Source organism: Ixodes scapularis, unplaced genomic scaffold, assembly GCF_016920785.2.
Source record: "Ixodes scapularis isolate PalLabHiFi unplaced genomic scaffold, ASM1692078v2 PGA_scaffold1__304_contigs__length_218370807, whole genome shotgun sequence".
In the NCBI taxonomy this organism is placed as follows: Eukaryota; Metazoa; Arthropoda; class Arachnida; order Ixodida; family Ixodidae; genus Ixodes; species Ixodes scapularis.
Window position 1 is genome coordinate 198103709 of NW_024609846.1, and position 13888 is coordinate 198117596.

A 13888-nucleotide genomic window follows, 5' to 3' on the forward strand; every position below is an offset into this window, starting at 1 on the left:
CCCAGCCGAGCCTGGTCCATCCTGGGGACTCACGTCGGCCGCGACAGTACCAGTTCGTACGAACCAGCGTTCAATTTCTCGGGAATGTGATCACGGCGGAAGGCAGAACACCCGATCCTCAGCGTGTTTCTGCAGTCGACAAGCTTCAGCCCGAGAGGGATGCAAAGCATCTTTACTCATTCCTACAGTTCCTAAATCACTTTCGAAAGTTCATCCCGGACTTCGCAACACGATCATCACCGCTGCGTAAGCTAATGCTGAGGGACGCGAGCTTCGAGTTGTCTGACGAACATCAAAGGATCGCCGACGACCTGAAGCATTGTCTAAAGACTCCGCCGGTTTTGGCCACTGTTGTGTTCAGCTGCATACGTATATTCATTCGAGCAACCCTGTGCGTGAGAGCACACGGGTCTAAGCAAGACCGCCATGACCACGACGTTGCCGCGATGGTAACCGGACTCCCATTGTATGCCGAAATGCGGCTCCTTAGTATGTAATTAAAAGTGTTATACCAAGACACGACCAATTGGCGACGAGGACGGGATAAGTATGTACTCCGTCCATGGGGACATTGCCCCCTTCTCAGCGGTCGGCGGAATCGAAGAGCGCCCGTGAAAACGAGGCTTAGCGGACGGCAGGAATCCGCGCCAAAACCACGATGGCAGCACCGGTACCGGCGGCACTCATCGGTAAGCTCGACAGCTTTGATGAATCGGCGGAGGATTGGACCTCCTACATCGAACGAGCAGATGATTACTTCGTGCTGAATGGCCTACCGGACGAAAAGAAGGTCGCAGCCATCATAACAAGTATAAGAGCCAAAACCTACTCCATCCTTAGGAAACTAACGACGCCAAGCAAACCGTCTGAGAAAACTTATGAAGAGATCAAGAATCACCTGAGTGACTACTTTTCGCCTGCGCCGCTGAAACTGTCCGAGTGTCACCGATTTTACAAAAGAATGCAGAAAGGGAGCAATGAGGTCAAGGGAGCAATGAGGTCTGGCTATACAGCAGCTAGCTGCAGCTATGAGCCTTGATCTTGGTGAGCTCTACGAGTTAGGTGAGCTCAGTGCTTTGAAAGTATTTCGGTTGCCATGCAGTCGGGCGGAAACCAACAGAAACTGCCAACAAGTACATGGCTGAACTTCGGTGTCTCTCTCATTGTGTATCTCTCTTTTTGATAATTGCCGTTTTGTCTCTCATATTATTGTAATTTCATTTCATTTCATTTATTATCCCTTAAAGGCCCCGCCAGGGGCATTACATAAGGGGGGGGGGATACAAAGAAACACACAAGTAGAACTTTTATACAATAAAAACAAGAAACAAAACATAGAAACAAGATGTGGCTGAGCACTGGCCATAGGTAGGAGCATCGCACTGATTACATATTAAATATAGACGATACAGCATGTCTGAAGAGGTCGGGGTCACTGATGAGCACTACATGGTCCGGTAGATTGTTCCACTCTATTATGGCAAGGGGAAGAAATGAGCTGTTAAAGGTGACAGTGGAACCATGGATGCGACGTACACTAAGGGAGTTAAAAAGTCGTCGGGGTGAACGATGCGGTTCTAACAGTAGAGACTGCCTAAGTAAAGGGTGGTAATAAAAAATCCTCTGGAAAAGACAGATGCGTGATATTCTTCGGCGAGAAATGAGAGTGGGGAGGCATAAGGAAGCCTTCATGGCCGACACACTGGCAGTGCGTTCATAATTAGAAAGAATGAATCGGGCAGCACGATTCTGAATTGATTCGAAGGTGTTAGTGAGGTAAATTTGGTGTGGGGACCAAATGGCAGCAGCATACTCAATCTTCGGACGCACAAAAGTTTCGTAGGCCAGCTGGCGCAAAGCAGGAGGGGCTGAGTGCAGACAACGTCGAATGTAACCAAGCGTTCTGGAAGCTTCGGCATGTATGGAGTCAATGTGGAGGGTCCAAGACATAGGGGAAGAAAAATGAACGCCAAGGTATTTGTACGATTGAACACACTCAATTGTTGATGAGCCTAGAGAATATTTGAAAAGAGATGGGGAATGTTTTCGAGAAAAACAGACAAACTTACATTTAGAGTCCCAGACAGAACACAAAGTCCTGAGGATATCCCCATAATATCCCGATGTCCCGGCCGGGAGGAACTAATTCTGGGGATATCCCTGGGACTGCAATCCTCGGGATATCCTGCAAGGGACATGTGTGGGAGATCATGTTAAAGGCCATTGTCCTGGGGACATTCGTCGGATTGCACCCCAGTATATCCCGTGCGGGAAGAGTTTGGGAAATTCTCCTGTTGAAAACTCAACCAGTAGAATACAAAACTAAATGCACAAAAATTTAAATATATATATATATATAAATAATTAAATAATTTTAATTGTTGTCTTATTATTATAAATGTACTTTAATACCATATTTAATGATTATAAAGCTTCAAATCGAATACGAAATTATGGCGGTACTAGTATCGGCTATAGGCAACTTAGCGCGTGCGCAGTTTGTACGGTTGGACTATTTGGCGCGATTCCGTAAAGAAACAAAAACTCGTTTTCGTCGTGAAATGAGCAAGGGTGACAGGTAAGCACACTTTTTCTTACTTCATAAGTTTCGCGGTGTCAGATAAACTGTTCATGAACGCTTCGTGCGTAACCCTGTGATCGTTCTTGCTCGCGGTTTTGAGTGATCCGGGCGCGGTGTTTGGTTGTGGCACAGGTGCGGTCGCGCGCTGTCATGCCTAAACACAAGACGTCCCGGACGTTTCGGCGGAAACTACGTGAAAATGTACGAATGAGTCTACGGTTGGCAGGCGCGGCCGTCGATTTGGTGTGCGATTCCGTCCCCGCAGTTTACTGTGAGACTGCGGTAGCGGGCGAGTCGGACGGGTCGTCCGGCAGTGAGGGACCCAGCTCCGGCATACGTTTTTCTGCTGCCACCGAACGTGACGCAGAGAGTCAGGAAACAGTCTTGAACACCAGTGAGGGAAGTCTCTTTTCTGGAAGTATCGAAAACACTGGAGGTTCTAATGTTTCCGCTCACAGTAATGACGGCGACAGTGGAGCCGCAGGTGCCGCGGGCGCGAAAATTCCGAAACCTTCAAGTGATGGAGAAAGCGATTCTGTTGACCAATTTAGAAACGATGGAGTATCAAGAACAGTATCTCACATCAGGCTCTGAATGACCTAAAATTGGTGAAGAACCATCCCTGCTTCTCGTCCCTGCCAAGCTGTGCTAAAACTCTGCTTGATACTCCAAGAAACTGCCCAGCAATAACGGAGTTGGGTGGCGGGCATTATTGTCATTTTGGACTGGCTGCTGGTTTGGTGGACAATCTACAAGCTTTGACAACTTTCCCAGAATGCCTCTACTTGCAGATAACAGGGTTGCCAGGTGTTTGAACTCCAACCCGCCAAACGTCTACGAGATATAGCCCAAAAATAGCCAAATGTCAATCCAGAAAAATAGCCCAAAAATAGCCAAAAAAAACAAACAAACTTATCATTTGATACGTTTATTTTGAGCTAATATTAGTAGTATTAGTTTTAAATTCAGGATACCTGCTGAAGGCTGGAAAATAAACAATTTTAGATTGAGAATGTTAGTGTGCAGTGCAAATTTACTAACCATTGCAGCTGAGTAATACGTAGGTCTTCATTCTTTTTGCAAACTAATCTTTGTGCTGCCTTCCCTCAGCTGTCTTCCCTAAAATAACAAATGCCTGTACTTGGTTTTACTTTTAGGAATGTTTGGAATCGTGAAATTCAGCGATTATGATGATCAGGTCGCAGTTGTTCCAAGGTCCTGGTATAAGGATGGCTATGTCGCTTGGCCACCAGAGAAGAACCCGAGAAAGTTGCAACAAATGGTGCAAAACGTGCACCAACCACCAGACTCCTGGGAGCGGCTAAAGTGCACTGCCATGGATTGGTTTGGTTAGTATGGCAGTGAATTCCCATAACTTGCATTTCAGAACTCATTGCACATCAATTGGTTTTAAAAGTTCAGCAGTTAATGAACTTTTTTTCTTTCTATTTATGGAATTTAATCGTTCCAAAATGTGTAGCGTGTGAAATTTTGTATCGTGTTCCTTTTTTTTTTCTTTCTCGAACTTGCAGAGTCTTACGAGAAGGCTAGACGAAAACTTCCGCGAGCCGAAGAGACCTCTGATTTGCAAAGTGACGTAGAAAGACGCCGAAAAAAGCCGATGCGATGGGAGACAGATGAAACTGATGAGGATGATGTACTGGTTGGCTTCTGTGCCTCAACTTCCAGTAAGCTATTGTCTACAGAATATTCTGCACAGCTTATGGTTCTAGCGGTTCGATTATCATGTTACTCATAAAAAAATATTTCATTTATGGCCTGGGTAGAATAGGCATGTCTCAAAATTAGTTTCTGTTGGAAATTTCCATTTGCAATATTTGCGTCACAATTTTTTAGTTCTTACGAGCGACACCGAGACTTCTCTCTATTTTGCCATTACTCCGCACAAGAAAAAAAAGTGGGGAAGGGGTGACTTTGAGTCATTGGATAAGTGTCACCCACTCTGCACTTTTTTCTTGTGCAGACTAATGACCGAATAGAGAGAAATTTCAGTTTCATTCCTAATAACTGAAATTCTCTTCTGCAACCTGAATATTGCTAGGAGAGAATCTTCCTTACTACGTGTCATTTCTTTGTTAAATTATCTGAAGAGTATGTTGGTCGAGCTAACTGCAGCAGGAGAAATAGAACACACAGGATGACAAACATTTCTTCTAAATGTTCGTCGTCCTGCGTGTTTTACTCTTTCTTTCGTCAATCTTCCTTCAGACCTGTCAAATAAAGTTCAGCTAAACGAAAAAGCTTTTTTTGCTTCTTCCTCACGCCTTTATAGGGTCTAGCCCTTTCCCACCCCATCACCACGTGGTGGTGCATCTTTTGCGACCTTAACTTGTATTCGGATGTAGACCTCGTGTTCATGTTGGCTTTGAGCATGTGTGTCTACAGTAATTTCCCAAACAATTTTTTCAGAGGCACACGGATACTTGCAACCACGAAAGGAACCACTACCACCTGCGGTAGAGTCTGATGATGAGTGGGACGCAGTGGGAGCAAGCTCTTTTGAACCACCACCAACCCCTCCTGTGGTCATCAATGAGCCCCCTCAAGTGCAACAAGGTGAGTTACAGTTGAGCCTGTCTGGTTTTCTTTCCCTTACAGTTTAGGCTTTTCTCCATGACTTCTTTTAGCACCCCCTAGCTGTCGGAATTTGTCAAATCAATTGAGTTATATCACTACAAGGCTATTTTTTTAGCTCCAGTCATCAGGCACATTGTATTTTATTATGTTGTTTAATTGACTTCATATCAGTTTGATTTGCAAATCAAACTGCTAATATAGTAGTCAGGTACTCGAGTATACTTCATATTCGTCAAAAGGCGACCGAAAGACCTGTCCTGTTAGATTCGGAATATGCGAAATGCATTTTGGTTTTCTCATTCTGCTATGGGCTAGCTAATAAAGTATAAATAAATATGTATATTCTGAATACTGCATACTCAAAAGTACGCAGATAAAAAGGCCTTTTGCGATCGACAGATAAGAATTATCTGTCGATCCCCGTTTCAAATTGAAATATTGTTGCAAAGTGCATTTCAGAGTGATAGATGAAGCATCCTTAGAAGCTTACACTATTACAAAAATTAAATGTGTAAAGTAGTTTTCTAGTTACGGCCCGATGGAAAAAGTTGACCACAGAATGCACACACCAGCTGCTTTTTCTTGCACAACTATGTAAATATTTGAGCTCATGCGAAATAAGTTTATTATTCAATTCAATATTCGGCTTTTGTTTTTAATACAATTATATTTGTATTATTTATAATACCATCAGCCCTACTGCATAAAGCTTTGAAAAAAATACTGTTGCTATTAAAATTATGAGCACGAGACTCGTACAAAAAAGCGGAGTGACCCAGCAACGGAAACATTGCATATATTTCATGGTGCCTATTATTCTGCTCTTGTGTGCTACAGTTTCAGGGCCGCATGTGAATACACACCATCTTGCATGAACTGCAGTTAATTCCTCAGGCTTCGCAGTTTATTATTGGTAACAGTCCCTAGTGTGCTGAGCATTCTTTTACTAAAGCTCTTAAGTTTTTGGCGATCTTCCAGATCATTCATCTCAGAAGACACACAAGGAAAACTTTAGAGTTGGTGTGAAAGGTGAGAGATATAAGAACCTTATTTTTAGTTTCGGAAATACTAAAATAATTATGCTTAAATTAACCATGTAGCCTCGTTAGCAGACTGAAAAATGTAGCTAGCATAGGCTCAGACTCGTGTATCATATTGCCTCATGTTGCATATATGGCCGTGCCAGTACCAGTACTAGATTCACTATTTGAAAATCTCGCACAGGTCACAATGTCAAAAGGCGACACCCATACGGAGAAAAGCACCAAAGTTACCATGCTGCAGACAACCAAGGTGTGTTCATTGCTGTTTCCCATAGTATTATTTTTCTGTTGTGCATAGCTTAGATTGAATTGTTGACATTGGAAAGCAAGTATAATGAACAGATCCAAATGAATAAGCTATTCCAGAGTATTCACAAATTTACCATAGCAAGTGTTTTCCTTAAAATAGGGTAATTTAACAGTTCACTTTAAAGGCCCGGTCACATTCTTGCAACCGAGTACGACTGAGAGAGACGAGACCGGTTTTTAAGCCTCTTGCGATCTCTTAGGACCAGCTCCGCTGCAGCGGAGCTGGTCCTAAGAAGTCGCAAGAGGCTGAAAAACCGGTCTGGTCTCTCTCGGTCTTACTCAGTCGCAAGAGTGTGCACGGCGCTTAAGCCTGTTTCTCTAATCAAGCAGTTGTGTCTCGTACTTACATTGCAGATAAATGCCAGATGCATAACATTAATATGCTAGATCAATCTCTCTGGGTAAATAATTGTTGCTTTAATGAGCTTAAATGAGCCAAGTCTGAATTATTGAAAGTTTTCTAAATCAGCAAGTTTACCCTATTCTCAGTTACTTTACCACTTTCCTGAAACATGTTTGTTGTGACACACGCATTAACAATATATACCTTGTATATTTTGCAGGAATGCAGAAAGAACTGTTCCGTTTGTTGCACATGGTAAAAGCTAAACAAGAGGAGCAGTCTCAACAACTGGACTTCATTGTGGCAAAGTTAAGCCAGAATGCTCAGTATGTCGAAGACTCCAGTGATGACATCATCTTGGACACATTCAACACGGTTGAGGATTTTCTGAGTTTCGACAATTCGTTGGAGAACGAAGAAATGAAGAAAAAGCTGGTAAGCTGGTGCCTATCATTCTAAGTTGCATCATGATTTTTTTGGGCTAGATTTTTTTAGATGCCTGTAGATTCAAATGTATGCCCATCTGCAACACCAAACAGCTTGCTTTGATTACAACCCGTGTCCTCCAGAAGAGCTCACACTAAAATGGCCTACGAAATTCAGCAATGATATATAAGGTTTTCACAAATATATTTTACTGGCCATATTTAGGCATTACAATTTTTAGTCTCAACTCGTACAAAGGAAATAAGAAGGATGTACACGTAGGAGAGCGCGTTGAAAACTACAGAATACACAGAAAGAATAAAACACATAAAGGACGAACACAGACGCACACTGTGTGCGTCTGTGTTCGTCCTTCATGTGTTTTATTCTTTCTGTGTATTCTAAGAAGGATGCAACTGACTTCCTCGACGGCACGGAGCACATTGTTGAGAAGAGATAGATGAGCAGCTATGTTTTTTAACATTACCCAGATATGGTCTGTCCAGTGCAGATAAGCACGAGAAACTACAAGATCAGCAAGTGCTTAGAGCTCGGATTTCTCTCAATTTCTGTATGGGTCTGCAATGCATTCGTCTGTGTAGGCTGTGTAAATGGACAGACGAAATGCATCTGTTTGTGTTATTGCGCACTGCAAAAGGAGATGATCGTCTGTTTGACGGAGGAGACCCAACATGTAGATTCTGGATCGGGTACAAAGAGACTGTCGAGTACATCTTGAGACAGTGCAGCTGCTTCTAGCACAGCTGTGAAAGTGCCTTTCAGGGCAGTGTGGTGTAGGCCCTGGGCAACGAAGACAAGGACGCGTGAGAAAACCATACTCAGGACGACAGAAGCAACAAAGTGCTGCCTGGTGGAGTGGAAGACTTGGTTGCACCGTGAAACCTCTTTCTTGAGCCCAAACATCAGCTACTGCAATAATAATTGGGGTTGTGGGGATATTTATACAGCGTGTAGTTGGTCTGCCATTAAAGTTGCGACGAGTCACACGCTGTAGATGAGCAATTTAGCCAGTGCTGTACAACCGCTAGCCTGGGGTCTTTAACGTGCACCACGCAGTAGTGATACACGACCGCACGCCGGTACGATGCTCATCCAGATCGAAACGGGCAGGGGTGGGGCTCGAACCCAGGATCCCTGGGTTCTGCAGCGCGAGCTTTCGCTCTACGCGCGTCGAGCTGGGTGTGCGCTTCAGCCCACTCGGCCACCGATCCCCCCTATGAGCTACTGCAGAGGGGTGGATTCAATGTAGTTTTGAAGAATAGTATGGATTGGTTTTGTAAGCTGTGGTGCTGTGACTTGTCAGGGGGGTGCAACTGGGTGGTGGATTTTAAAAAGGTACTGATTCATGTGACTGACTGAAACATGGCCGTCATTCTATCTCTTCCTGACAGTGTGTGTCCTACTTTTGACAAAAAGTCAGTTTCTTATTTATTATTTCTTTTGTGTTCTGAGTAAAGACCTAAACTTTTAGTACATTGAAAGCCACTTGATAGGTCAAGTTGATGACTTTGTGCGGGCCATTTTAAGTAAACATTGTTCTTGGACATCCTGCGCAAATATCTGGTGAAAATGTTATGTGTTACTAGTTGCATATTTTTATACTGAGAAATCTCATCCAAGCAGCCATGTGACAATCATGACACTGGATTCTAATAGTTATTTTTTTACTTTCTGTTGCAGAAGATGCATTGGAAAGGCTGTGACGGAAAAAGCATCTATGACGCCTTGCAAAGGGTCCTTCATAAGCTAATGTCAGATGAGGTGGCGGTTGAATTTAGCTTTCAAAGAGGCAAAGGGAAGAGGAAGTTTTGTTACCTTCGGAGCTGGACAGTTCTGCTTGGTATGTAACTTTGCTGACTTCTCACGATAGAGGCTTGCACCCGACAGAGAGTACTTTGGTGGTGCACACTGCAAACAAGCCTATACTAGTTTGGGCGCTGAATGTACTGAAAATTTGTGACGGCAAAAGCTAATCAACTGGAAAATTTAACACAATCAACATTTACTCTTCCTATAAATTTATGCAGGGACTGTGAACTAGTGAGCTTGCATACTTTCCTTTACTTTACATAGTTGACAAAACATAATATTTCTTTGGGGTGATGCTACTACCCACAGCCCATGCGCAAGCATAAGTGTGATGTGATAATTAGCACCTAAAATTGGTTATGATCAATATTTAACATGTTAAGCATTCCATTTAACTGTGGCATCTCAACATGATCAGCCCATATATGCCATAACAGTTGTTGGGCTTTGTTGACTGAATTTGACTTCACACTATTGAGTGGTGCACTCAAACCTTCAGGAATTCAAAATATTAAAACTAAGAAGCCTGATAGTCACAACATCTCGACCTAAGGAGCCGTCGGTGGCTGCTGCAGCAGCAGGCGTCGAGATACGCCAGCTACCTGCAGCAGCACATTATTTCTTGATCCCATGCTCGCAGTAAAGCCGAGTTGCACTGACATCATAAAGATTCAGGACTTGTCAAATTTTTTTGCCCACTGGTTTTTAGACATCAAAGTTTGCTAGAAGCAGCTTTATAAAACAATAATTTTATTGCCTATCTTGGTGGCTGCATATGCTCCATTTCATACTTAATGTGCAACGCTGTTAAGGCTACTGGCGCAAGCGTGTGGCATGATCTTCGCTTTTGCGCGCACCCTTGCATAAGTGGGATGCTAGATGAAGCCACACGCTTGTGCCAGTAGCATTGCATTGAAGCATGAAACGGAGTGTAAGAATTAATGATTGGAATGTGCCAACCAATGTTAAGTTGCTTTGAATCCTGGAAAAATACACTGTGCATTTGGTTACTTATTCTTGTTTCAGAAACCAGCTGACTTCAGGTTCCATGCACTACTTCAGCTTTGGAACACACTTGCATTCTTTATCGTTCCAGAATGTCTGCTCGCCAATAAGGGCCTTGGGGCAACTGAATACAAGGTGGAGAAGGCGCTGAAGTCATGGCTGGCCCATGCGAAGGAACGGATGGAGAAACGGCAGCCAGAAAAGTAGGAGAGGGGCTGCTAATTCGACGGCAAGGTTCTGGTCATTTTTAAATACTGGGCGTCTCAAAAGAAAGCTTAACTCTAAAATGGCCTGTAAAAATCAGCGATTTGATGTATCGAGAGAAATTTTCTGAAATATGTTGTTTACTGGTCAAATTATTTAATTGTATTTGAAGTTTTAAGTCTGACTTCAAGGAACTTAAAATTAAAAACATTACTTTTTCAAGAACTTGATGACTTGTTGGTAACAGTTCCAACAACGGCATTGGTTGCTTGCCTTTTGCAGGGAAGGCATCACCAGTCCGACAAGCGCCACGCACGTGTTTCTAAAGGCTCGTTTACACACTTGAGACGAGACTGGCTTTTAAGCTTTTTGCGACGTCTTAGGACCGGGTGCGCTGCTGCGGAGCTAATCCTAAGACGTCGCAAGAAGCTTAAAAACCAGTCTTGTCTCTCCGTCCTACTCGTTTGCAAGACGTGAACGGCGCTTAACTTTGTGTTCCTGCGGGAGATACCTGTCAGAATTAAGTTCTTGGTGTGCCTGTCTAACCTAATTGAAAACTCGTGCTAAGAACTTAATTCTGACAAATATCTCCCTCTGAAACATGAAGTGAGAACAATGCATTAAGTACTTAATGGACTGGTAGCGCCATTTCTGTAAAAAGTAAGCAAACATGGCCATTTTTTTTAGCTGTTCACGAGAGCTACCGCCAAGTCCTTGAAAATGTCATTTTTAGTTGAAACTTGTAAATTTTAATGGAAATATCTAACCAGTAAACAACAAATTTTCTATGTGATACATAAAATCACTTTTTTGCAGGCCATTTCAGAGTACAACTTTGCTTTTAAAATGCCTGGTATATTGTGATATTTTTATTTTTGGAATGTTAAGCAAACATTTATTTTAATAATATATATTAGGGCAATCTTTTTCTGATAATAAAGTATTCAATGCTTTTGAGGCTAACATGTGCCCATGTCTTTACTGAACAGCTTTCTTCGAGCTCAGCCCTACAGGTTACCTGAGATATCTCACTCGCATGAAATTTTATTGTTGCCAAGCTCATAGTCACTGTGGAAAATGTATGTTTAGGTAAGAACACAGCTGGCAAACTGTGCAGTCAAGTTCTATTGGTACACACTTGACTTGCAGCTGACAGCTATGTGACCCAGGCCACTGCCTACAAGCGTCGAGTGCCAGTCAATCAACGCAACGGAGATATTATATTACCATAGTCTGGCCAGCACATGAGGAGGTTGGCACGCTGTATGTTGGAGCTGCCTGTAAGGCCCCGCATATAAACCTACAGTGTACAGACGGCAACCCGTAGGGCCTGGTACGAAGATTCCAGGTATAAACGTAGCAAATACTGACAACATCCATAGGGATATGTTGAGAATATACTGGGGACCAGAAAAGTGGGCCAAAAGAATATCCCACGGATGTCCTAGGGAAATATATCTCCCACCACGAATATCCTGGGGATATCTCAAGGACAACCCGGATCTGGTACGGAGATCCCACGGATAAACGTAGGAAATACTGACAACGTACCAGGGGAAATTCTGGGGATATGCTGGGGACTAGAAAAGTGGTCCAAATGGATATCCCACGGACATTCTGGGGAAATATATCTCCCACCACAAATATTCTGGGGATATCCCAACTTCCGAGTGGGATATTCTGAGGAGGTCCTCAGAATATGCATGTTCTATCTGGGGTGGTTTAGTAACATTAGCCATTGATCACACCATTTGGTTATATTATCGAGGTCTTTCTGAAGAAGAAGGTGATCGGAGGAGCAATTTATTTGGCGATAAATGACACAATCATCAGCAAATAAACGTATGTTAGAGGTGATAGAATTTGGAAGGTCGTTAATAAAGATCAAGAAAAGAAGCGGACCTAGGACACTGCCTTGTGGGACCCCAGACGAAACATCGGTAAGGCTTGATTCTAAAGTGTTGACGACTGTATATTGGACTCTGGATGAGAGAAAGCTGCGAATCCAAGATACGATTAAGGGATCAATATTGAGTCGCGATAGTTTTGCGAGTAGGCGTAGGTGAGGAACCCGATCGAAAGCTTTCGAAAAGTCTATGAAGATGGCATCCGTTTGAGAGAGCGAGTCAAGGTTAGTGTGCAGGTCGTGAGAAAATTCAAAAAGTTGGGTGTCGCAGGAATAACCCTGGCGAAAACCATGCTGGTTTTGGAAAAAAAAAGTTATAACAGGTTAGGTGATTCATAACGTTAGAGAGGATGATATGCTCTAAAAGCTTCGATGCAATGCATGTGAGCGATATGGGACGATAGTTATCAGGAAGGGATCGATCTCCGCTTTTGAAGACGGGAATGACGCGGCCAATCTTCCAGTACGTTGGAACGCAGCCGTCTGACAATGACTGGTTAAAAATGAGCTGAAAAAATAAACAGGAGATGTCTCTCGTATTCTTCAGTATTTTCGAGCAAATTGTATCAGGTCCCGGGGCAGAAGATACCTTTAGTTTATCTATAAGATTAGAAATTCCAGATGCAGTGACAGTGATCGGAGGCATTAGGGAAAACGGAAGTAGAGGGAGGGAGGGAATATTATCTGGTGGCTCCGTTGTGAAGATGGAAGAAAAGTAATCATTCATTACTGACGGGGCAAGTTCGCCGGGCACGACACCGTCCTTGTCAACTAGCTCAATGGACTGCATACTAGGATTGGGTGTAATCGTTTTCCAAAATTTAGTAGGGTTGGTTCGAAGAATGTTGGGCAAGTCCTGATGAAAATACTTCTTCTTGAAAGTTTTAATTAACGCAGTGTACTCTTTTAGGCACTGAAAATACTTAGTCCACACAGAAGGAGAACCACTAGCCTTCGCTTTTCGAAAAAGGCGCTTCTTTTTGTTATCAATTGATTTCAGCTTTTTATTGTACCATGGTTCCCCAACATCTCCACGAATCCGCAGCAAGGGAACATGTAAGTTGATCAGGTCAGTAACCTTTTGCTTAAATAACAACCAATTGTCCTCTACGGACCGCGACGAAAAAGAAGATAGAAAGACGTCAAAAAAGATGGTGAGCTTAGCATTAATACCAGCGTAATCAGCTTTATTAAAATCGCGTATGACTTTAGACATGGGGGATTTAACTAGAACAGGCAGAGTGATCAATATATTCATTATTCTATGGTCGCTAAGACCAGGCATGTAAATAGTAGATTGCACAAGATCGGGCGATGATACAAGGACTAAATCAAGGATATTATCATCACGGGTAGGCTGGTCGATCATTTGACTAAGATTGAACAACATGCAAACGTCAAAAAAGTGCTTGGAATCACGTGACGTAGATGTGACTAACTGCCAGTTGATTTCAGGGAAGTTGAAATCACCGAACAGTAAAAGATTCGCTTTGGGAAATCGTATCGTGATTTCGTTTAGCGCAGTATGTAGTTTATTAACAAAAGAACAGTCAAAACCTGGGGGCCTATAGCACACTGCAAGAAGCGTTTTGCTAAACTGCGATGAAAGACAAACACAACATAGCTCGAGATCGCAAGATAGT

General features: G+C 43.0%; 1 protein-coding gene across 1 annotated transcript; it reads left to right on the plus strand.

Moving 5' to 3' along the window:
- Positions 1–2505: 2505 nt before the first annotated feature.
- Positions 2506–11302, plus strand: LOC120836273. The gene is made up of 9 exons (XM_040216413.3): positions 2506–2578; positions 3739–3930; positions 4114–4269; positions 5012–5158; positions 6158–6208; positions 6404–6472; positions 7095–7309; positions 9002–9161; positions 10227–11302. Exons 2-9 carry the CDS (start codon positions 3741–3743, stop codon positions 10340–10342), a joined length of 1104 nt encoding a protein of 367 aa, XP_040072347.1. The 5' UTR covers positions 2506–2578; positions 3739–3740; the 3' UTR covers positions 10343–11302.
- The last annotated feature ends 2586 nt before the right edge of the window (positions 11303–13888 follow it).

What these genes read in the sequence shown, in the direction of transcription:
- LOC120836273 (XM_040216413.3), top strand. Translation starts at nt 3,741, where the DNA reads ATGTTTGGAATCGTGAAATTCAGCGATTATGATGATCAGGTCGCAGTT. An exon ending in CTTTAGAGTTGGTGTGAAAG is followed by an intron (nt 6,209 to 6,403) that starts GTGAGAGATATA and finishes AATCTCGCACAG; the next exon opens with GTCACAATGTCAAAAGGCGA. An exon ending in AAGAAATGAAGAAAAAGCTG is followed by an intron (nt 7,310 to 9,001) that starts GTAAGCTGGTGC and finishes TTTCTGTTGCAG; the next exon opens with AAGATGCATTGGAAAGGCTG.